Below are 21,662 nucleotides of genomic sequence, written 5' to 3' on the forward strand. Positions count from 1 at the left end.
TTGCTGACAGTAGGTGGGTTTGTTAGTCTTAACTTCTGGTCATGGGCCTGAGCTTGCCCTCCCTTTCTAGGGTAGTGTAAGTACACAGCAAGGTTTCTCTAAGAGGAGTTTCATCTACGTTCAAAGTCTCACAAAGCTGAGCTTTTGTTGATTCATCACACTGCATCAGTTTTATATAAAAAGTTTATTTCTCTTCCTCATGTCCATGAGAGTTGCACAGTAATTTTAAAAAGGGGAAGTTGCAAGTTCAGACACTAATGATGTTTGCACTAACCAGACTCAGAGACAAGTCTTTACATTGCTTCTAGAAAGTTTTGGTTGAGTCCCTGCACCGTATCTAGGCACATTTTCATTATGCTTTGACTTTTCCAGACACTTGGTAATTTAGGAAAACAAATGCAGCAGAGGAGCTTAAAAATAATAAAGAATGCAAAAAGAATAATTTAGTGCATTTATGTAGCAGAAGTAACTAATACAAACCCTTCAAAAGCCATCAGTTCCAAATTTAATAAACAAAAGTAGTTTAACACACAATATACACTTATGGTGAATGCACCTGAAGGACGTTTACCTGGTTCTTAAACAGAATCAAACAAACAGCTGTAAGCTGAGCAGAATCTTCAGCCTGTAACTGCACCACACTCGTTTTCAGGGACAATGATGGTCTTTTTAGGCTGTTCAAAGTCTGAAAGTTTACAACAGGTAGGTCACTGATGACAGAATGCTCAAGTGAAGACATGCATATACAGCAGAGCATGCCTCAGGTCATTTGATATTTATGCAGACAGCCCTGTGTTAGCTGTTTGTTCTGGGTACTCTTATGCTGTGCATGTTCTAAATTGGGGAGGACAGGGTCTGGCACTGAGATTCCACTGACCAGACTCTCTAATCCAGCAAAAACAGTCACTACTTTTGGCTGGATGAGGTGAGCTGAACTCATGCTGTCAACTTCCAAAGCAGTACAGCTGGCCAAACTAAGCAAAAGGAGTGCACAGCCAAAAGCCTGAAGAAGAAGGAATCACAACGTTCTCATTTTAGCAAGTGAGGAATTTTAGCTCCTCTCTTGCAACTTTACACAAAATGGAAAAACTAAAATTGAATGAATTACTGAGCTTTAAAATCTGGCAGTGCTGTAAGATGGATTGTAAAGTAACCATTGAGCTCAACCAAAGTTCCATACACACAAAAGATTCATTTTGGACTGAGACCAAAGGCAGCAACTTTCCCTTTGCAACAGAATTTAAAAAGGAGAAAAGAACTGAAAATTGGAACCACACTACTGCAAGTTCTACCATAAGCCAGTGTAAGGATTTGCAGATGTGGTTTGGTTCCAGCTGAACAGATGCTACAAGATGTTGTTGTATACTCACCCTCTGTCAAATCCACCCAGCTGTCTTCTGTCTCAGGTAGAGGAAGCGAGATTCCCATTGCTTTCCGGATTCCGTAGGTACTGACAATGTCACCTGGAGTCACTTGCTGGGCAAGTTCTTTCAGGTTATTGGTTACTCTCTCCGCTGGAAAAGATAAGAGGATGTGTTTATATGCTATATATATACACCAAATTGCTGAATCACCCTGCAAACAGTTTAATTATTTGGTACAAAGGGAACTATGTTAAATAATGTTTCTTGACCAGAAGAGCTGTGTTGTGCTGCGTGCAGCCATGCAAGACATCCTGGGAACCAAGAGATGGTTAAGAAGAACTGGAGGAATGAAACAGCTGCTGCCCAAGGCTTGCTGCCATCAGGAAACACCAGAAGTTGAAGAGCAAGTTAATGAAACTTGGGCCACACTCACAGCAGCTGGTGCTGTGACACCATACAGCACTGGTGTTAGTAATAGCTGGATTTTGGGATTCAGCACAAAGCTTTGGATATAAAGAGAGACTGTTCTTGTTGCTACAAATGTGGTTTTCCCTCCAGAAGGAAGCTGTAAGCAGTGAAACTTAAAAAAATATAGTAATTGATCTGGTTTAGATTTGGTGTGGTACCAACTTGGTCATATTTCTTCAGTAATGGGGAATTTATCTAATCACATCAATGTGGTTTAGTTCAGACCATGAATAGTGTAGCACAAGTCAGTTTTACTTGCCAAACAGGCACTCTGCACACAGTCCTATCTTAGAGGGCTGCCATGAACACAAGGTTTGTAGTTGATCTGAGACAAGCAGCTCAAATAACTGAAGAATGTATGACTGGTATTTATTAGTGTAACTCAATAGACTGATAACCAGATCCATCCTGGACCAAAGCTGGCCTTGCAATAAGAACTTGGTAATACTTCAGCAACCCCTATTCAAAGACGCTGCAAAACTCATGGAGTTACTGGTATTTGGCTATTGGCTGCCCCATGGCATACAGAAGCTCCAGTCAACTCGAGAGACATTCAGGAATAAAGAGGAAATACTTGGAATTACTTTTCAAAATTTTCATCAGACTTTGCATCCGAAAAAGTTTAATCCTCTAGGCCTAACAGGGCACATAATCTACACTACAGCCCTTGAGATTTTTCTTTTCTTGGAGTTGAGACTAGCTGGGACTTCATCAATTCTGCAAAAATAATCAGAAAAAGTGTATTTACCCAAGTGCATTTCTCTGTAGGATGGACCCAGAAGACAAATCATATTAGGGGGTGGTTTTGTACTCAGACGTTCATTTTGAGCATCCTGGAGTTCTCTGAGCAGCTTTGTTGTTTCATCAAGTTTCCTCTGGAAGATTTCAGCCTCTGTTAAAAGAGAAAAAGGAAGTCCTGACTAGTAAGATCTAAGTAAAGTCTGTTTACTTACTTTATGATATAAAATATTGTAAGGGACTGAGAAACTAAAGGAGTTACAGACATACCAGAACTATGACTACCAAGACTCACCCTCAGAATCAAACTCTTCTATAGGCATGCCAAAGTTGGTAACTGCTTTTAGAGCTGTAAGTCTGTCACTATTAGCAGCATCCAACCTGGCAGCAATATCCATTTCCATAATCTGAAAAAAAATAAATAAATCAGCAAGTAATAATTTAGATAATACTTAGCTCAGCCTTGAAGCAACAAAACTGCCCAGGGAAGATCAGAACACAAAGGTAAGGTTAGTCTGCTCTACAAAAATAAGTGAACATACAGGGGGGAAAGCTGAAAAGACACCCTGTAAAACTTACTGTTCCACAGTTACTGTTTACTATTCTATTTCATATGCAAATAGAAAATGGCATCTGCCAAAACCACTGGGGATATGCACAAATGATGTTGTAACTCAAGACCAGCATGCCCATTAAAAAAACAGTTTAAAAATTCCTTCTGCTCACCTAAAGGAGATTTTATCAAAGATCTGAGGCCAAAATTCAGAAAGAATCTGGGCACTGGCTGCAGATGAAGAGATGCTTCAAGAGAGCAGCCCTGGCCCTAGAACTGCATTCTCTAATTGAGCAAAGTTTGGGTGGAATGATTTGAGATCTATAATGTATTGCCTGGGCACAAGTGAGAACTTCTCAAAGACTGCTACGTATCATGCAGCACCTTATATTTACATTACAAATTCACTCTAAATGAAACCAGATTAAGACAGAAACAAAACTATAGCTCTGAACAATCACAAATAAAAACACGTAAGCACTTTCTCCCAGTCCTCTTAACATATAGTTAAGACTTAATGTTTTGGAGAACCTTACTCTCCTCATGCCTACAAAGGGACACACCGATTTTACAAGACTTACAACTTGTCACAGTCTCACTGTTGTTCTACAGGCCTGAAAGTTTTAGGCTGTTTTATACCTGTGAGCTTGGATAGGCTGGTTGGAGAGGTTAATTAATATAGAAAAATTTTACCTTTACATCTTTCATTGCATCACTTCTTTCCTGTGGGCCCTCAGCTTCCTCCAATGGCTGAATAAAGAAAGGATTTTTAAAGAAGGCATTAAAATTCATTTTTTAAATTCAAAGTAAAATATTACAAGATGCAGTATTTTTAAAGGAAGGTAAGTATGCAATGTCATAATGTGCTTTCACTGTAAAGCAAGTTATAATGCAGCTACTTTTTAGGGCTTTTCTTGGGCTTTTAATGTTTACTAAAATATATTTTTTCAGCTCAGGTTTGATTTCTCTTTGCAAAGTTCACAGTGATGTCACATCAGAGACTATTTACTGGGGTGCAGGAAGAAGAGGAAGGGTGGTTATTAGAGGCTGAAATGTTGTCTCTTTACATATGTAATTGTATTTCTCTTAATACTGCCAAGAGGAAGCGGCCAAACCCTGACAGTCAGTGCCACTACTGGATACAAGAAAAGAGCTAAATGTGTAATGCTAAAAAAAGGTGTGAACTGAGGCAAAAAGGTCCACAAACTATTTCTGGCATTAATTTAGGTAATATGTGACCCATTAGTAATAGGCTACAGTCTGCTTATTTCAATAGTTGGCATTGATTTGAAACTTGGAGCAAGACTTTTTAGTTAACAGGAACTGTTCTGAGGAGATTCTCAAATAATTATTGGATTGTCAATTAAGTTATTGAATGAGTCCCTTTGATTCCAGTTATGTTCAGCATGGACAAGACTGGAATCTCCTAAGAATTTGAAGAGTAGCTGTTCAGTATTTTTACACAGCACACGTTTGAGTTTAAAAGCACAGTATCAAGTAAACAACATATTAATTCACCTGAACTAAACAGTGGCAGCTAGGAATGTGATAAAATTTTCACAGAAAAAAAAGCCTGTCAATGATCACCTCATTTTTAAACAACTGCTTATTGTTCTTGAAACAGGAGATAGTGATAATGGGAATGAGATAATGGACAAAGAATAAGTAATTATATTTCTATGTACAATATATTAATATTCGCAAATTAACAATAAAATAATTCCTTTCCAGAAAATCCTGCCAGTGGAGGCAAAGATTAGCCTTTCCTTTCCAGTTCTATCAGTTAAAAACAAGCCCATGAATAGGACCAGCATCAACTTTCTCTCGTGTGTTAAAACAAAGACCAGATAGTACACAAATCCACTCTTACCATTTCTAGTTCTCTGAGAGCTCTAGAATGTCCTCCTTTAGTCAGAACATCAAGCAAACTATCAGCCATTAAGAGAGGATAATCCTGGGATTTCATAAAAAAATCTTGAATGCTGAAAGAATAAAGATAGTTAAGGTAACTACTTTCATATCCAACATTTAACGTAAAAAAGTTATGTAAGGTCAAACCAATATGTACGGCACAGAAAACACAAAAAGTAGCACAGGATCTGATCAAAATGGATTGCTTGAGTTTAATCATGCCTGTCTTCTGTAGCTGAGGAATCCATTCTGAATGGGACACTGGAAACGTGTAGTGCCTCGGGCAGCTGCATTGACACGAAAGCAAACTTCCACAGGCTCTTCACATTTACACTGTACTAAAGTATTCCTCCCTTTCCTAAAAATTTGTATCACTGTGCCTGCTCCTTGTGAAATTCTCATAAAACAAAAGAGCTTTGAAATTTTTATAATCAAGAATAATAAACCAATAGAATTGTTTTTACAAAGCTGTATCTCATTCAAGGCACTAATTAATGTGAAAAAACCCAGTTTGTATAAACATTTGTACAACTCAGTATTTTTCTGCCATAATCATGAGTCCTTCAGTTATAAATACATCTAAGTTTAGATAATGTACTCCTAGGAATCAGCAGCATCAAAATTCTTCCATCTTGACTCATTTCACTTTAGAAGCAGGTTCTACTGAAGTATTTATTTCTTACACAAACAAACCCCTGTGAGCTATGAATACAGTGGGGCCACCACTCCACAGCAAAGCTAGCCCATCCTGCAGAGAGCTGCACATAACTGCTCCTATCCATGGGAGCTGTACTGTGCATCCTTCTTGCTGGATTACCTGGAAGAGCCTTGATTAGAGTCTTCCCCATATGTTGAGTAGATTAAATCAGAATCTTCTTTGCTTATGTTGGCAAACGTCGAATCATATGTTGGTGCATAGGAACTGAAGGGTCCGTAATTCAAGTATGTCACTAATGAATAACAATTGTATTAATTATTACTCTGCTTTGCATCAGATAGAAATGACAAGGGGATGTAAAACAACCCCCAAGAAAAAACTTCAAAGGAATGTATTTCTTAAAGGTGAAAACAAGCCTTTACAGAACACCATCTGTTCAGAATGTAACAACTTTTACTAAGATCTAAATCAAATGCATTAGTACTTGCAAATATGTCATTACCACCACTGTGTGCCTTAGCACAACATCAACAGTCTGATGGTGGAAAGAGGTTTTCAGGCTCCTCCCTGCTCTTTTAAAGCTACCAAAAGCCTTTCTCTATCTAGTAGTTTCTCTTCTCAGTGTAGATAAAAAGTAAGTATCTTGCCCCTTCTGTACGTGTAACTTAAACTGGACACTGTGATGTGCTGTTTAGCTGCGTAATAGACACAAAGAATCATAGAATGTTTTAGGTTGGAAGGGACCTTAAAGATCATCTAATTCCAACGCCCCTGCTGTGGGCAGGGACACATTATAATGTGTCTTATCTTTAGAAATCCTTAGTTCCAAATTTGTGTGCTAGTAACAAGATCAACATGCTTTGTTTATTTAAGAAGAAGGATCTGCTTTTTTTGAAAAAAATCAGCACTTACCTGGAGTAACCTTGTTTCTTTTATCTTCTTTGAATCCCTGTAAGGTATTAACTCCTGACTGAAGCCTTCCTGCTGTCATTCCCAGCTTTACAGGGCAGTAACCTGGTTCTGCAATAGGACATATCAAAATACAGAGAAGGCATAGGAAGATGAATAAGCTCATCTAATACCCACAGCTAAAAACTCAAAGTAAACAGGACATGGCTCTCAAAGTGGGCTTTCCTATCCAAATGCTTCATACTAATGATCTGGGACCCAGACAGTTCCCAATTTTAAAACATCTGTGACCTTCTGGGTCAGCAGCCATTGCACTCTGTACACAGACTAGAAATAAGAGGATCCTGGGAAATTCTCCAGCAGCAAAAGTGTTCCTTTGCAACTTCCACAAACAGCTGGCACAAACCAGTGAAGCAACAGTACTTAGAGCTCCCACCAGCTGCTCCTGCACCAGCTGCTCCTCAGCCACAGCTGATCTACGTGATCCTTCAGCTGCAGCTTTTCCAATCCAGATCTTTATCAGACTGGAAAGAGACATTCAGTTCTTGGCCAGGATTTGCTCATCTGCCCCTGCAAAGATGCAGAGGGTCAGGTATGTGGCAGTGGCTTGCTACCTGAACTGTGCCAACTTACCTCCTGCAGCAAGGTCAACTGGATTAAGAAGGCCCAGAGTTGTTGTACCATCTGGTTTTCTTCTTTCAAATTCACACTGAAATAAGATTAGACTATTTTAATTTACCTAGTACTTGAAATTCCTGGTCCTTAAACTAATGAAAACATTTAATGAAACTCCCCTATCTGCAGGAGCAAGAACAGAACTCAGTCACTCATAAGTGAGTGCTGGTCTAAATTTTTACTTTCACTAGATAATTTTATTATTGGCACAGGTACAAAGAATTAAGACATTATGATAAATATTGTTTCTGCAGAGGCCAAGGGACAAAAATTGTAGAAAATGAAACAGGCATAGTATTACCAAACTGAGTTACTTTTCCTGTAACATTAATAATCTTTGATCAGGTATGTGTCTTTTTCAGAACTATGAGATTTTTGCAGGTCAGATTGATTTTCTTGAGCTTTCTACTATTCATCCTCTTCTATTACTTTATTGAAAATTTTAGCTCAGCTTGCTCTGCTGATGAAATTCAGCATGCATTCAAACAGTACATTTTTTTAACCTTATGATGTTACACAGATGATCAAGGGTGTAAAACGGTCTAAGATGCAGTAAAAGCAGATGCGAGGTCTCAAGTGGTAAAAGAGGCCAAGGAAACCTGGTTTGCGGAAAAGTGAAAGGAGCTACCAAATCCTCCAGTGCTTACCTGGCTGTTTGCAAGGCGCCTGGTTAACTTTCCTCCTGACTCCCTGACAATCCGATCAATCTGCTCTTGTTCCCTTTCCAAGCTATTGCTCCGTAATTTGTCTTCAAGCAGGTCTTTATCCTTCCTGTGAATAAACCCACACAACTTAGGGACTAGCTGGAACACCAACTGGCTAATTAACACAACAGGACACTGTGACAATATTGTTTTAGCCAACTCTGCACCTGGTTTTGTAGACAAAACAACTAACAACAAAGTGCTATTAACTATGACTGTATTTAATACAGCTGGGGAAGACCCACGACAAAGGTTTACATCAGCAAATGCTGTGTCAGGAACTGTAAAGATCTCTGTAAAGGTCTCCCACAAAACTAAGATACTCTTGGTGTATTAGATACTCTTAATTTTAGTACCAAGTATTTATCTACTTAAATATTTACCATCTTCCATCTGGTATTTCTAGATATGAAAAGCTATTTCAGAAAGTAGACTTTCAGTAGCTAGGCAGCTGCATGTTTCAAATACAACTACTATGTAAACAAACAAACAAAAAGTAATCAAAATGGCCTATGTAGCTTTTTGTACCAAAATGTTTCAAAGCATGTGTTTGCAAGCTTTCTCCAAAACTACACAAGTTTGTGAAATGGACACTAAAAGAGAAAAAAACTGAAGGAATGGAGCTGATGAGCAGCACAAGGTTACCTACATGCAAAAATGACTGTATCATAAATGATTCTAAACTTATTTGCTTTTACTAGATGAGGATGCTTTATGTAAGTGTTGATCCCTAGAGATAAAAATGTCTAAGCAGTACCAGAAAGAGAGAAATCCACATCCACTGAACCCTAAGTCATCTTTTTTCTGTAGCATTTAAAAGGTGTGGCCTATAATGACTCAGATAATACTTCACTTTTTGTGCTCTTTGCTAGGTGTTTTGAATGCTTTGGTGTCCCCATCCATAGGCTCTCCTCTGTCTTTCCCAGGACCATTTTCCTCTTCCCCAGTTTGTTGCAGTTCTGTCTTGTCCTTCTGCTTCCTTGTCTTCTGCAGGTCAGCCATGAATTCTATACTTTGTTTCAGGCTCTGAATTCTCTCCTAAATAACATCAAAATACTTTTATTTGCTGCTTCAATGAATCTTTTTGTAACCTACCCATACAGACTTATTTCAGCTCTTTCTTTCTTACACTAGCAAGCATAAACAGATTCTAGAAGGTGAAATACTAAATACAATTATTTCTACAATGACTGATCTGGCAACAGTACTAAAACAATGTTCTATTTATATTCAATTATACAAGCATTTGACCAATACCAAGCAAGGTTTTATTAATTTTCAAGAGATCCCTGTAAAAGGGAATAAACAGAGATCAAATAAAGAAGCAGTATACTTTTTAATATTTTGGTTGGAGTTTTTTTTTTTACCTGGCTAAGTATCTTCATCCCTGAGTGCAGCAGTTTTTTTGCAGCTTTGTAGTAAACGGTGTCTGGTTTGTTGTAAATCATGGCATTATTACACATCAGTTTGAAGTTATCCTGTTCAAACATTAATAATTTTGAAATGAAAGTTAATTTTACAGTGTACTATACTGATATTCTTGTTGCAAATGTAGTGTCTTGAGCTTTAGGGGAAAAGACTTAGAAGAATACTTTTAATGAATGAATTTAAGAAATCTATTAAAAAAGTAAACAGGGTAACAAAGTTACAAAGTATGTAACTTGGTTTTAAGACTTGAATCTATCAATCCAACAAACATCTTTAAAGTATTCTAAAATATTCAGTATTGTTTGTAGTTTTTAAAGTTTTAAGGGAAGCCCTCTTAGCTACAACTACCCACCTCCTGGGCATTCAGCAGTCATTAAAACAAAGTGAAGCAACATAACAAAGATAATGAAAAGCTGCAGTTCAAAGTTAAATTATTACAAAGACTATCCCAAAGTTTTAGTTACAATGAATAAATGTATGCTTGTTTGAAATTCAAGTGAAACTGAATTTCACAGAAACTGCACTCCTATACTCACTGCAGTCTCTACAGGTGAATATGTTTTATCACATTCTCATCTATTTACAAAGTTAAAATTAAAACTAACCAGAAACAGCTGTTGCAACAGGGAATGTCCTTCTTAAGTTTTGGAGATATAAAGAAGAATGTGCAAGAAAATACAACCAATACTATTAACTAACATCTACCTAATTGTTAATTGCACACAAATTACACCTGTAAGGTCCTCATCTAGTTCAGTAAAGAACTAGAGTATTTCTGACAAAGAAAGTGAAACAAAACGAGGCCCCACATCTTTTAAAAGCTTTATGAGGCTTTCAAAACAGGCCTTGAATCCATAAGGCACACTACAGCACCAGGACAAGGGTTGCTGCGAAGAGGAACAAGCACATGGTGCCTTCGGTGGTTGATCACCATGACCAGACTAGCCTGGAAAAAGTAACAGACCTAAAACAAGCTGAAGGACAAACTGACAGATTCCATGCAATCCTGCACAAAACCTGGAACTATCTGCATCTTTCTGAGATGCACATTTACAAACCAGAAGTGTTTTCTCTTTTACTGTCAGAACTTACTTGCTTACAAAAATTCAAGAAGAAACATTTCTTGAGGCAGAAGTACTGGGTTTTTTTGGCATCTTTCTATTCCCACAAAATACTAGCCTTCAAGTCAATTCAGCATAATACATCTTCGTAGTCAAAACAAAATTCAAAGCACTACCTTTAATTCTTCTATGGACTGGTACCCATTGTTCTTGATCTTCTCTTTCATGGTACTAAAATCCATTGGGTTTTTAATGATCATGGAATAGCCAGGGGCAATAAAGTCAGTCACAGGAAATGAAAAGAAAGAACTTGGATCCTTTCTGTTAAGAAACGAAAGACATTTTTTTTTATGTTTGAACTTATAACAAAGAACACACTGAGTTTGGAATTAAATAGAAAGGAAATAACTAAGCTAAAAAGAAGTCAGAACTATAAAGAGAGAAACAGCTTGTCTCAGCATAATCTTTCCCTTTCAAGTTGGAAAAGATCTCATATGCAAACCCATATACCAAAAACTACACTAATGTATTTTAGAAGTTATTTCTATATTTTGGTAACTACCTGTGTTCTCAAGATGAAAAAAAGCCCAATTTTTTCTTGAAGGTTTTAGATTTTAACAAAGGCATTTTATACCATATTAGAATTAATTTTAAAAAAGAAAGAAATATGTATCACAAGAATATTCTTGTCATTCTCTGCTTACTCAGAAATTATCAGAAGGGAAAACACAGGGTTCAAAATCAAAAGTGCTGCTTTCTGTATGCACAGAAAGGGAGCCAAAACTAACACAGGCATTTTTCAAGAGTTTAAGTTTCTTGAAACTGACACCACACCTAGGTCTTGAAAATTTATGGATAAGAGAAAACTTGCAAATAAAGTTTCCAGCTCAGTCTGGTGAGACAGCTGAAGGGAAAGATCTTTCAACCACTCTTGCACAAGATGCAGATACTCTTAAAGTCAAGAAAGACTATCTTAAATAAGAGACTACTTGAAAAAACTGCAGACTTGATTGTTTTAACCAAAAGACTTTTGGTTAGTAAAACAGTAAGAGAACATGGTTGAACTCTTCAAGTGCATACTTCCTTTTTATAGTAAATAATGCTAAAATTAAGGTTAAAGAAACTTTGGCAAGTTAATTATAATCTCTTGTGCCTTCCTTTCAAAAGGTTCCCCAAAAGAAAGCATCACATCATTGGAAAATTTTCCTGGTTTTGAAAGCTTTTAAAAATTACTATGAACCTGAAACTGTAGGTGTTCACAAGAAATCTAAGCTGAAGTTCTAAGAACATTTTCTTACACTAGCATTTAAATTCCTAAAATAGTCCTCTTAGCAATAATATTTTCACTCAGCTTTGTGTGTGCCCCTTCCCTCTCTGGATGTTATTTTCACTGCACAGCTCTGCCAGCCTGTAGCACAGACATTACCTCTGCAGCTGTCTCATGAGTTGATTCAGAGCCTCCTGAAGGGGTGTCTGCTCCACCTCTAGACCAAAAACAAAGGGGGGGAACAGGGTGTGAGGCAGAACTGACTGCACACGGTATGAAACTTTCAAGATACTAGAAATCAACTAATCAACCTTGAGAATTCAGTATCAGGAAAAGAATACGACTGCAGTATCAGGAAACGAATACGACTGCAAACCCCACAAGACCCACAGGGGATTTGCTTTTGTTATTGCCCTTACTTGACATTCTGCTCACTCTGACAGCAGTACCTGATACCACTCTGCAAAAGAAGTGTACAGCAACCTAATTCCAAACTTTTCTACGAGATGGAGAAAAACACTGAGATGGCACAGAATGTCAAGTCACGTGCTACAGAAACAAAGAACAACAAAACCTAAGTCAATTACAGAAAGCGTGAATTAGCAAAAGAAATTTCTTTTTTCCCCCTACCCTCCTGCTTTGATAAAGTGCTCGTCAGTGGTTTCTCTGGTGACAGTTCCATTCTGATGGGGGTCTGACATTTCATTTCCTGTTCTCCCTCACTGTCTCCATGGTCTCGATCTCGTCTCCTTTTATCCTCCTGGAAAGATTGTTCATGGAAATGTAAGAGCACCTGCAAACCCTGCATTATTACTGTACATAATACTCTCTAGATTTTTCAAAACAAATTCACAAAGTTTAAAAAATAAGAGTAGTTAGTGTTTAAAAATTCTGTATTCTTTATGTACTGTCTCCATCTGCTGGACACTGAAATAATTCAGCCACATAATGCAATGTATTACTGAATCAGTTTCTTAGAAAATGTGACAGCTATCTGGTGTGTATCCTTTAAAAATGAGACAGGAACGTCTCACACACCGAGTCTGAATATATTCCCGTTTAAGGATACAAGTTACAGTCATATCTGTATCACCTTTTGATGTGAAACCTAGAGAAAGTCAAAACATTTTTTTTGCTAAAATGCAGTAACACGAACATACCTTAACTTTTCTCTTTCTTTTCTCCTTTTCTTCTCCAGGGACTTGTTTTTCTCCTTTCTTTCTCTTTTTCCTTTTTCTGTCCTTGTGTTTTTCATGCTCAGATTTGTCTTCGTAGTGGCTGGAATCAAGTCCTGCATTTCCAGTGGAGAGCTCAGCAACTTCATTTCCTCCAACTTTCAGCACCAGCTTCAGCGGCTTTTCTACGTATTCTTAAACCAGCAGAGAAACAAGCTGTGTGAGTACCCAATAAAACACACTCCGGTCCTCAACAACCCCGCGCGATCACACCTCGTCTTCACCGCACCATTTCCTCATTTTCCAGTCCCTGCAGCCGCTTCTCCCCCGCGCCGAGCCGAGCCCGCCGCCCATGTCCCGACCCCGGGCCGGCGGGCACAGCGCGGGCCCCGCTCCCGCAGCCCCAGCCCGGAGCGTTCCAACCGTCCCGGCGCTGGGCCCGGCCGAGCGGGGCGGGCGCCGCCGGGGGCTCCAGGGCCCGCCTCCGCTGCCCGTCGGCCTCTGCCCGCTCACCCCCGTCGGGACCCACCCTCGTAGGGATGTTTGTCCGACTTGTGTTTCTTGTGCTTCTTCCCCATGGCCCCGGCCCGGCCCGGCCCGCCCGGGAGAGGCCGCGCTGTTGAGGCGGACCCGGCCCGGCCCTGCGCGGCCCGGCAGCAGGCGGTGGCGGCCGGCAGCGCCCCCTGGCGTGCTGGAGGTCCCGCGCAGGCGCAGTGGGGGCGGGTGAGCGGCGGCCTGGCCGGGCAGCGGCTGGAGCGGGGTCTGCGGTCCCCGGGCTGCGACCCTCGGGCTGCGATCCCCGGGCCGCGATCCCCGAGCTGCGATCCGCCCCGCGACCCCCGGGCCGGGAGCCGCCCCGCACCTCTAAGAGGCGAGCTATGGGCATTTCCCCCTGTGAGCAGCCCGCTCCGCTCCCCGGGCACCGCACCTCTCCAGAACCGTCACGGCTTCCTGCAGAATCAGAGTGTTCAAGGCTGGAAGAGACCTTTAAAATCACCAAGTCCCGCTGTCGAGTCAGCACTACCACTGTAACCTCTTAAACCACATCACCCTCAGCAAGATCCACGCACCTCTTAAACTCTTCTAGGGGTGGTGATTGTGATTCCACCACCTCCCTGGGCCTGTTCCACCACCCGAATAGTGATTTTCTTTTTTAAAAATATCTAATCTGAATCTCGCCTGTCCTTGCTCCTGCCCGCAGCCTCCCGCGCCCTCTCCCCTCAGGCACCGCCCGCAGCTCCTGCTGCCCCCCCGGCGGTGCCGCTGGCTCCCGGCCTGAGGCGGGCTGTGCCTCCTCTTACCCGCCCTGGGAACCCGGGGCAGTGCAGCCTTACAGAGATTTCGCCAGGATTCACGGAGTCATTGAGGCTGGAAAAGACCTGTGCAGCCATCGAGTCACAGCTGTCACCGATCAGCACCGTGTCAACCAGAGCCTGGCACTGAGCGCCACGTCCAGCCTGTCCTTAAACAGCCCCAGGGACGGTGACCCCAGCAGCCGAGTGCTCAGCCTGAGTCCTGCTCTGTTCGCAGCACACGGTGATCCCTGCCGTGACTGTGTGTGCCAGGGCCCGAGGGTGACAGCCCAGGAGGGATGCTGTGGCAGCCTGTCCTTCCCACAGCAGAGTTTGGGTGCCGGGGCCCTGCGGGGTTTGCGGCTCCTCGGCCGGGATGTGGCCGCGGCCTGGCCGCTGCTGTCGGGGAAGAGCTCCGGATCACCACAGACCCTCAGCCCGGGACAAAGGCTCGCTGTTCTTCCAGCCTGAGAACCTGTGCCTGAACCTGTACCAGTGAGACGAGCAGAGGATGTGTCTGCCCGAGGAAGGGTTGAGTCTGTACCCATCCAAAGGACGTGTCTCTCCTGTGCCCTGGCAAACGGCAGCGATGGTTGTGCCTGTCCTGCACAGCTCAGGGCAGGCTCAGCCTTGCTGACTGAGTGCCTAAACCTGCTCACTAGTTTTGAAAGCACATACTTTATTATCAGGTTAAAACTCTAAAGAAAGTATATATATTGCCAATTATAGGTCAAAAAAAACTTAGAAATTCTGACCTCCTAGAAATGTTGCAAGTTGCCCATTTGCCTTGCCTGGGAGTTCTCCCAAAGCAAGCAACATTTTTTAAAATAAATGCAACACTGTTTGTATACTCTTTCAAAGTTAATAGTGTATTTGTTGCTATTACTTAAGCTGCAGTCATTGATGGTTCAACAGCACTGTGTAGCTGTTGTTTTCTGCCAAGACCTCTTCAATAGTGCATCTCAAAATTTCACTTCTCTGAAGTTTGAAGTGCAAAAATAAACTGTTTCTATTTCAAAAGAGAAGGTTTAATTTATTCCCACACAATAGTCCTATAAACATTCCTCAAGTTTGTTGAATCATATGTGATGCTTTATAGCCAAAAAGAAAAAAAAAATTGTTAATTAGAAATTTATGATATGTATGGCTGTACAGCGATACAAGGTTTATTTTGAGAGCTTGTGAAGATCGAGAAAATCTCTTGTCTGTTGTCCATTCAGTCACTGGGAGTGTAATCAGACGTGACAGCTTTGTTTTGCATTTTGCTGGTTACATTACTGTCATTTGGTGTCCTACTCAGAGAATTGTGTGGGTGGTGCTCTGGAATAAACCACAGCTTTCCTGCTTGATCTTACTCCAGTAGTTTGAAATTCAGTTATAATGGACGCAGTTGTTTTTCTAATTCACATCTGGATCCTTTAAAACTCTTATTACATATGCAGTGAATGTTCTTAAGCATACTTTAGTGAGAGGTAGAGGGCTTTTGCTTGGGATGTGGCCACATGCAGAAAATACAAGACTAGTAAATATTTAAAGGACATGTTTTATAGAATGAAAAAAATGTTGCTATATCCTCTGTTCCCACAAGAAGATTGGCAGACTTTCTAAAGTTTTTTCTTTCAGATGTCATATGGTAAGATCATTTGTTCAATTGTTATTCTGAAATTTCCTGACTAATCTGTCCTGAATTTAATAAAATCTCAGCAAATAACACACAGGCAAGTAATGTGAGATCTGGCCAATATTGAGAGCTGCTAGGTTTGTCCTTCAATAGCCTCCTCTGTGTCAGAGAAGGATCCTTCTGAGCAGTTAGAAGGATCTACACACTTAGAATGCACACTGACTTTGCCATCCTTGTCTCTAGCTCTGCTTTCCCATTAGAAGATCAGTATTCCTTCCCCCTCCAAACCCCTCATACCCTAGCTGGGCATAGTGCCTGAAACACCATTTGTAAGCCTATGAAGAGTTATCACTGTTTGATGTTATAAAGGCAAGGTATCATTCTTGTTGGTTGAATGTGCAGAATTAATGGTTTCAATTCACTGCATATTTTCTTGAGGGTCATGTTCTTAATCTGTGTCAAGTTTCTAAAGCAACTAGCATTTAAGAGTAAGAGACAATAATGTGTGGTGTTATCACTGTGAGAAGATGTTCTCACTAACAGAGAAGATGTTTGAAAATAGATCATTGAGTCATGATTGGCTTGGGTTGGAAAGGACCTTAAAGACCACCTTAGTTCCAACCCCTCTGCCATGGACAGGGACACCTTTCAGTAGACCAGGTTATTCAGAGCTGGAGCTGGATGCAGTCTAGCCTTCAACACTTCCAAGATGTTCAAGTGTTTTCACATATACCTTTTCCATCTCATAATGAACTTTAATTGACACCCATGCATAGCATAAGATCATATTAGTGGATACTCATTTAGCTAGACAGCAAATACCATAATTATTTAAATTGGTAATTTTTCCCCAAAAAGAAAAAAGAAAGATGCAATAAGCAGAGTCATTTGTGGGTTTCAGTTCGCTCACTGAGTAAATAGCATAAGCATTATAATTTACTGTGTTAACAGAGATATAAAAAACTTGGTGAAAACTTGTTGCTTTAATCACTGCTTCAGAAGGAAGATCCTGGTAACAGAGAAAGGTTCAGAGGCTGCTGCAAGGCACAGGAGGAGAATGTGCCAAAGTCTTTGGAATCAGTTTTCTGTAAATGCATAAGCATATAGAAACCTAGGATGCTACAGTCGACGGGAGCTTTTTGTAAGTGAGTTCGGTTTGTAGTCTGTGACACATGGAAACATTGGAATAAAGTTTTTGTGATAGGCATTAATTTTAAACCGGTATTTTATCCCAACACATCTTTCTAAAAATACCTGAACACATATGATTGAAGTAAAGAATGTAGTCAATATTTTATTGATTGTTGAGTTATTAATATGACTTTTAAATCAGTTACTCATTAGCTGAAAATGTGATCAATATGACTATTTTCTTGATTCTGTGAATATCAAGGGGACATTGTCATTTTCCATGTCCTCACAAAATCCACTGTGACAGATTGATTTTTTTCCCTTAATTTGAATGGACAGTCTCATCATTATGATGTATTTTCTCTTTTTTCAGTTTAGCACTGAAGTGTCTAATTTATTTACTCATGAAAATAGACAATTATCTGTTTCTACCCCAAGATCCTTATGATTGTAATAAACTTTATAATAAGGTTGTAATTCAGTTATAGGGATGATCATCTAACTGTCCATAGTGCACTCATATGGATCATGCTCTAAGATCTGTGTGTGTGTGTATATTTGTACAAGTCTGTGCTTTGTAAATATCTTTCCTGTGACCTTGTCCAAATCCTGCTGGCAACTCTTTTAATAACTCTCTTTCAAAGTGATTTTGTGCACCTGAAGAAATACCTTGTTGCACACCTCTGAACTAAAATAGCAAATTTTTGCTAGACATGCATGAAATTGCATGAAATTTAAACATTTATGACCTTGGTTCTTGGCTGCTATTGCTGCACTGGTTGGGAAAATTAAACAGGATTCAGCTGGATCCTCATGAGAGGAGATTGATGGACAAATGGGATTTATCCATCATCTCTGCTTTTCCCTAGTCAAATGGAGGATTTGGGGCAAAAGAAGGGAGAAACCTGAACAGCAAGCAAGTTGGAACTGAAGCCTGTCTTAGCAATTGCAGCAGGTAATTACCTTGGGGAGGAAAGATGTTACTAGCAGAGACCAGTAGATTATATGTATAATTTTTTTTTTTTTTTGGTCAAAATATGGAGTGGATTTCCAGATAAAACCACACCATCTTGTAGCAGCATAAGACTGAGCATTGGAATTGAGGATGAAAAGTTTGAACTCCAGGTTGAACTGATGGGTCCAATCTAATAATTTTTGAGATGTAACCAAAATATATTTACTCATGATTGCTTGTTCAATTAAGATATTACCAGCCAGTTCTGAACTTCCTTGATTCACATACTTGTCTAGACTTTAGCTAAAGTTCTAAACATTTGTTTTCCCTGAGTATGTATTTTAATTACTTTTATTGTGTTTTAAATTGAATAAAATATCTGAAAATGCCTGTGCTCATAGCAGGCACAACACAATGCTCCCTTAGATATGTGTATTACCCAAATAAAGTGGACAGAAACCTTTTCCTAGGAAGTTTTAAGTTGCTGTAAGAGGAAAAAAGAAGATGAAATTTGTACTTATATTAAGTTTGCACTTGTAAGCTATAATAGAAGAAAGTTTAAAACAAGTGTTTAACTGAATCTCTTAGATGATACTCCAGTTAATTTTTTTTTTTTGTTTGTTTGTTTTTTTTGGTTTTTTTTTTGTTTTTTTGTTTAGGTAGCAATTCATCTTTTTAAATTAAATTTTGTTTTGTGTAGTGGTATCTCTAGAGGAAACACATTGATCAAAAATAAGAGCATTAGGCCACTTGGTGGTGTAATATGCAAAGGAAAAGGAACTTGTCACGTTCAAGAGAAGGAAATTTACATAATAGACCATTTTTGTTTGCTTATTATCTGATTAAGCATAGTACAAGACATTACATGAATGGTTACTTTTTAAAGACCTTTAATTTCATGCAAGTAGTAAAGCAGATTTTGTAGGATAAATTCTGTGTTTAGCTCAGCTCTTTCTGAAGGTGTTTGCATTCAAGCTATTAATGGTCTGTTAGTTGGTTCAGAAATCCTGATACAGTTCCCTATGGGAAATGTATAATTTAAAAATGGAGAGGGCCAGTGGGATCTGCAGTGTCCCTCCACTGTGTAACAGCTTTGGTTTTCATCTGCTGGAGTCTGGTGTCCTTCACATTCCCAACAGGTACAGTGGCTTCTCTCCAGGTATTTGTATTTTATTCACTGACTGAGGAGCTGGGAGGAGTCATGGCATTGCAGTGCTTTGGAGGTGGCTTGAGCTGCACAGGCTGTGACCAGAGAGCAGAGGGAATGGCCACCAAGAGCCTCGTGCAAATGCAGGTGAAACATATGGACACTTGTGCAGAGAGCACCAAAGTGGAGGGTGACGTGTGCAAGGGGACATTGGTGGGGCTCTTTCTATTTCTTCATGCAAGAAGAAGAATTAAAGGTCCAGCCTTCTGTCACCTTTGGTTCAAACTTCTTTAAATAAGGTGTTTGAGCTCAGCAGGATGCCACAGGGTCTGCAGAACACAGTGTGCAGAGACTAAATTTTATATTGTATGCACTGATATTCATGTCTGCTCTGCAAATTCTAGCAGAAGTAAACAGTGTCCTAAATGTGGTCCACCAAGGAATATCAGTGTTAGTGAAACTATTGTTCTGAAGTGGTTATCAAAATTTTCTTTTCTGGAGAAAAAAGTAAAAAGAGGGAAAAAGGAAGAAGTTTCCATTCCTGTTTGACAGAAACTTCAAACTAATAGTTAAGTGTTATTTTCAGATTGAGGAAGGAAAAAATAAAGATGTTTTGACTCGTACTTGGCTTGAGTTTGGTTTGGCTTTTTAGTCTACAGCCTAGAAAGAAATAAAAATTAAGAACAACTTCAGCTTGGGCTGAATAAACTGAAGGTTTGATGTAACTTTCTCCTTGATGGCTGTACCATATTTAAGTACTAAAAGAAGTAGCAGTTTTCATGTTAAGTAGTAGTATTTGCTCATGTCAAGGACAAGCAACCAGCGTCATATCCTAGTAGGTTCTAACATACTTGGGACCTTGTCTTAAGTTTTGCTCCATTTCCCTGGCAACCCAGAATGTGTAGTAGAAGTGAGACCTTCACATGTTGTCTGTAAGGAGGGGCTGACTTAAAATTGGTAGAGGGTGTACTCTGGTGCTTCAGAAGACAGACAACACCAGTGATGGTTATCTACTTCTTATAGTGCTTGTTCTTAAGGGTAATGACATCCTGGATTACATTCTCCTGGAATACCTTCTGCACTCCACAAATTTTTGCATAAATTAGAGCTGGAATATTTTTAACTTTCCGACCACAAGCCAGGTGGCAGATAATTGATCTTCTTATGCTACACATACTGTCTCCTGAAACTTCATAGTGGTACTGACACCCAAAGATGTAGTGAGGATGGGAACTCACAATTTACAAAATGCTCCTGTACCTCCTGTGATATGCTCCTCAATTTTGTTCTCTGAGTGAAAGCTTGGAGGAGAGCAGCATAAAAAGAATGTACTGTATGGTCACTTAACCCTTTAGATTACTGATTATATGTAACCAAAATAATCTTATTTCAATATTCAGATGTTTAGGACCTGGTGTAAACCATAAATCTCTTAGAAATTACTAAAAACTTCTGGTTTAAGCATCTGCTTTTTTTGTTGTTGTTTTTCATTCTAAACAATGTTGTTTTTCATTCTAAAGACCGTATTCTAGACCGTGGTAGAATACGGTCTTCAGAAAAGATTGGCCGAGGTCAGAAAGTGACAGTTGTGGAGAAAATGAAATTAAATTAAAACCGTGAGAGATTTTTCTGGCTGGGTTGATTTACTAAAACTCTGAAGCAATTTTAGTTCTTTCAGAGTCTTTGCAAATAACTAGCCTGATGTGGAACAAGAGGGGAGGTGGATACAATCTGTGAGGAAGAACATGGTTCCGCTGTAGCCTAGTTATGTTTCTGTTTATTATACTGCTCTTCTACTGAGAGGGTTTGCTGAAAAGAGTGTATGAAATGACAGCTATATGATCAATTTTTTTCACTTTTAAAGAAAAAACCCATCATTTGCCTAAGGGAGATGGGGAAGGAGTTTAAGGGTTTAAGCAGGGAACTGTTCAGATGGAGTCTGTTTGGTTAGACCAAAATTCCTTATGTCATTGTTCATTAATATTGTTGTAGCAAGTATTTATGCATGAGTGTCTGAGAAGAACTGGGTGTGATCAATTCAAAATGGCCTTGTCAGACTGCATGAAGTATTCACTCTGAGATATATATGGAAATGCATGTTTTATAATTTATTCTGACAGGGTATTCACGTTGCTGCTTTAAGTATTTCTCCAGATCTTTTCACAGCAGATGATCAATTAGTGCTTTACTTGTTCTTTCTATTAATTTAAAACATGGAAATGACAATATGGCCACTTCTTGTAGGACTTTTGTGTATACCGTGAAATGAAATCAATCAGGTCAGTGATCTGCCTGGTTCTGTCACCAATAGGTTCTTAGAGAGCTGCCTCTTCTTGCAGTGTCTTCCTTCTCCTCACTCTGGTGGAAGGTCAGCTGAACCATAGCCCTCTGGAGGCCCCAGGGCAATAGTCAGAATTGTCCTGGGACTGGAATAGACTTATGTAGGTTTTTGTAAATGCTTCTTTCCCTTCTGTGGTCATTGTGTCTCCAAAGGAGATTACAAATTCTAAAAATTGCTTAACATTTTATGAAAGCTTATGTAGAATTGCGTTAGACAGTTTAAATGTGTGGTGGTGTGGTAAGGTCTGGATGTTACATCCCAATG

The 21,662-nt window shown here is 39.7% G+C and overlaps 1 protein-coding gene across 1 annotated transcript; it reads right to left on the reverse strand.

Moving 5' to 3' along the window:
• Positions 1-172: 172 nt before the first annotated feature.
• On the reverse strand, positions 173-13,554 carry BRD7 (bromodomain containing 7). Its single transcript, XM_083869927.1, has 17 exons — positions 13,441-13,554; positions 12,897-13,105; positions 12,367-12,496; positions 11,896-11,953; positions 10,646-10,790; positions 9,348-9,458; positions 8,834-9,018; positions 7,924-8,047; positions 7,235-7,310; positions 6,605-6,712; positions 5,852-5,984; positions 4,994-5,105; positions 3,817-3,873; positions 2,866-2,977; positions 2,581-2,724; positions 1,371-1,514; positions 173-685 (listed from the first exon to the last, which is right to left on the reverse strand). The coding sequence occupies exons 1-17, from the start codon at positions 13,487-13,489 to the stop codon at positions 621-623; spliced, it is 1,962 nt and encodes a 653-aa protein (XP_083726053.1). The 5' UTR covers positions 13,490-13,554; the 3' UTR covers positions 173-620.
• Between the last annotated feature and the right edge of the window lie 8,108 nt (positions 13,555-21,662).

This window comes from Zosterops lateralis (genome assembly GCF_965231275.1).
Source record: "Zosterops lateralis genome assembly, chromosome: 12".
NCBI classification, from domain to species: domain Eukaryota; kingdom Metazoa; phylum Chordata; class Aves; order Passeriformes; family Zosteropidae; genus Zosterops; species Zosterops lateralis.

Bases quoted from the DNA above. Each gene is read 5' to 3' on its own strand.
- BRD7 (XM_083869927.1), bottom strand. From the start codon at position 13,489: ATGGGGAAGAAGCACAAGAAACACAAGTCGGACAAACATCCCTACGAG. The intron at 13,106-13,440 runs GTGGGTCCCGAC...TGCTGGTTTAAG, and splicing joins GGACAAACATCCCTACGAGG to AATACGTAGAAAAGCCGCTG. The intron at 12,497-12,896 runs GTATGTTCGTGT...CAATCTTTCCAG, and splicing joins AAAGAAAGAGAAAAGTTAAG to GAGGATAAAAGGAGACGAGA.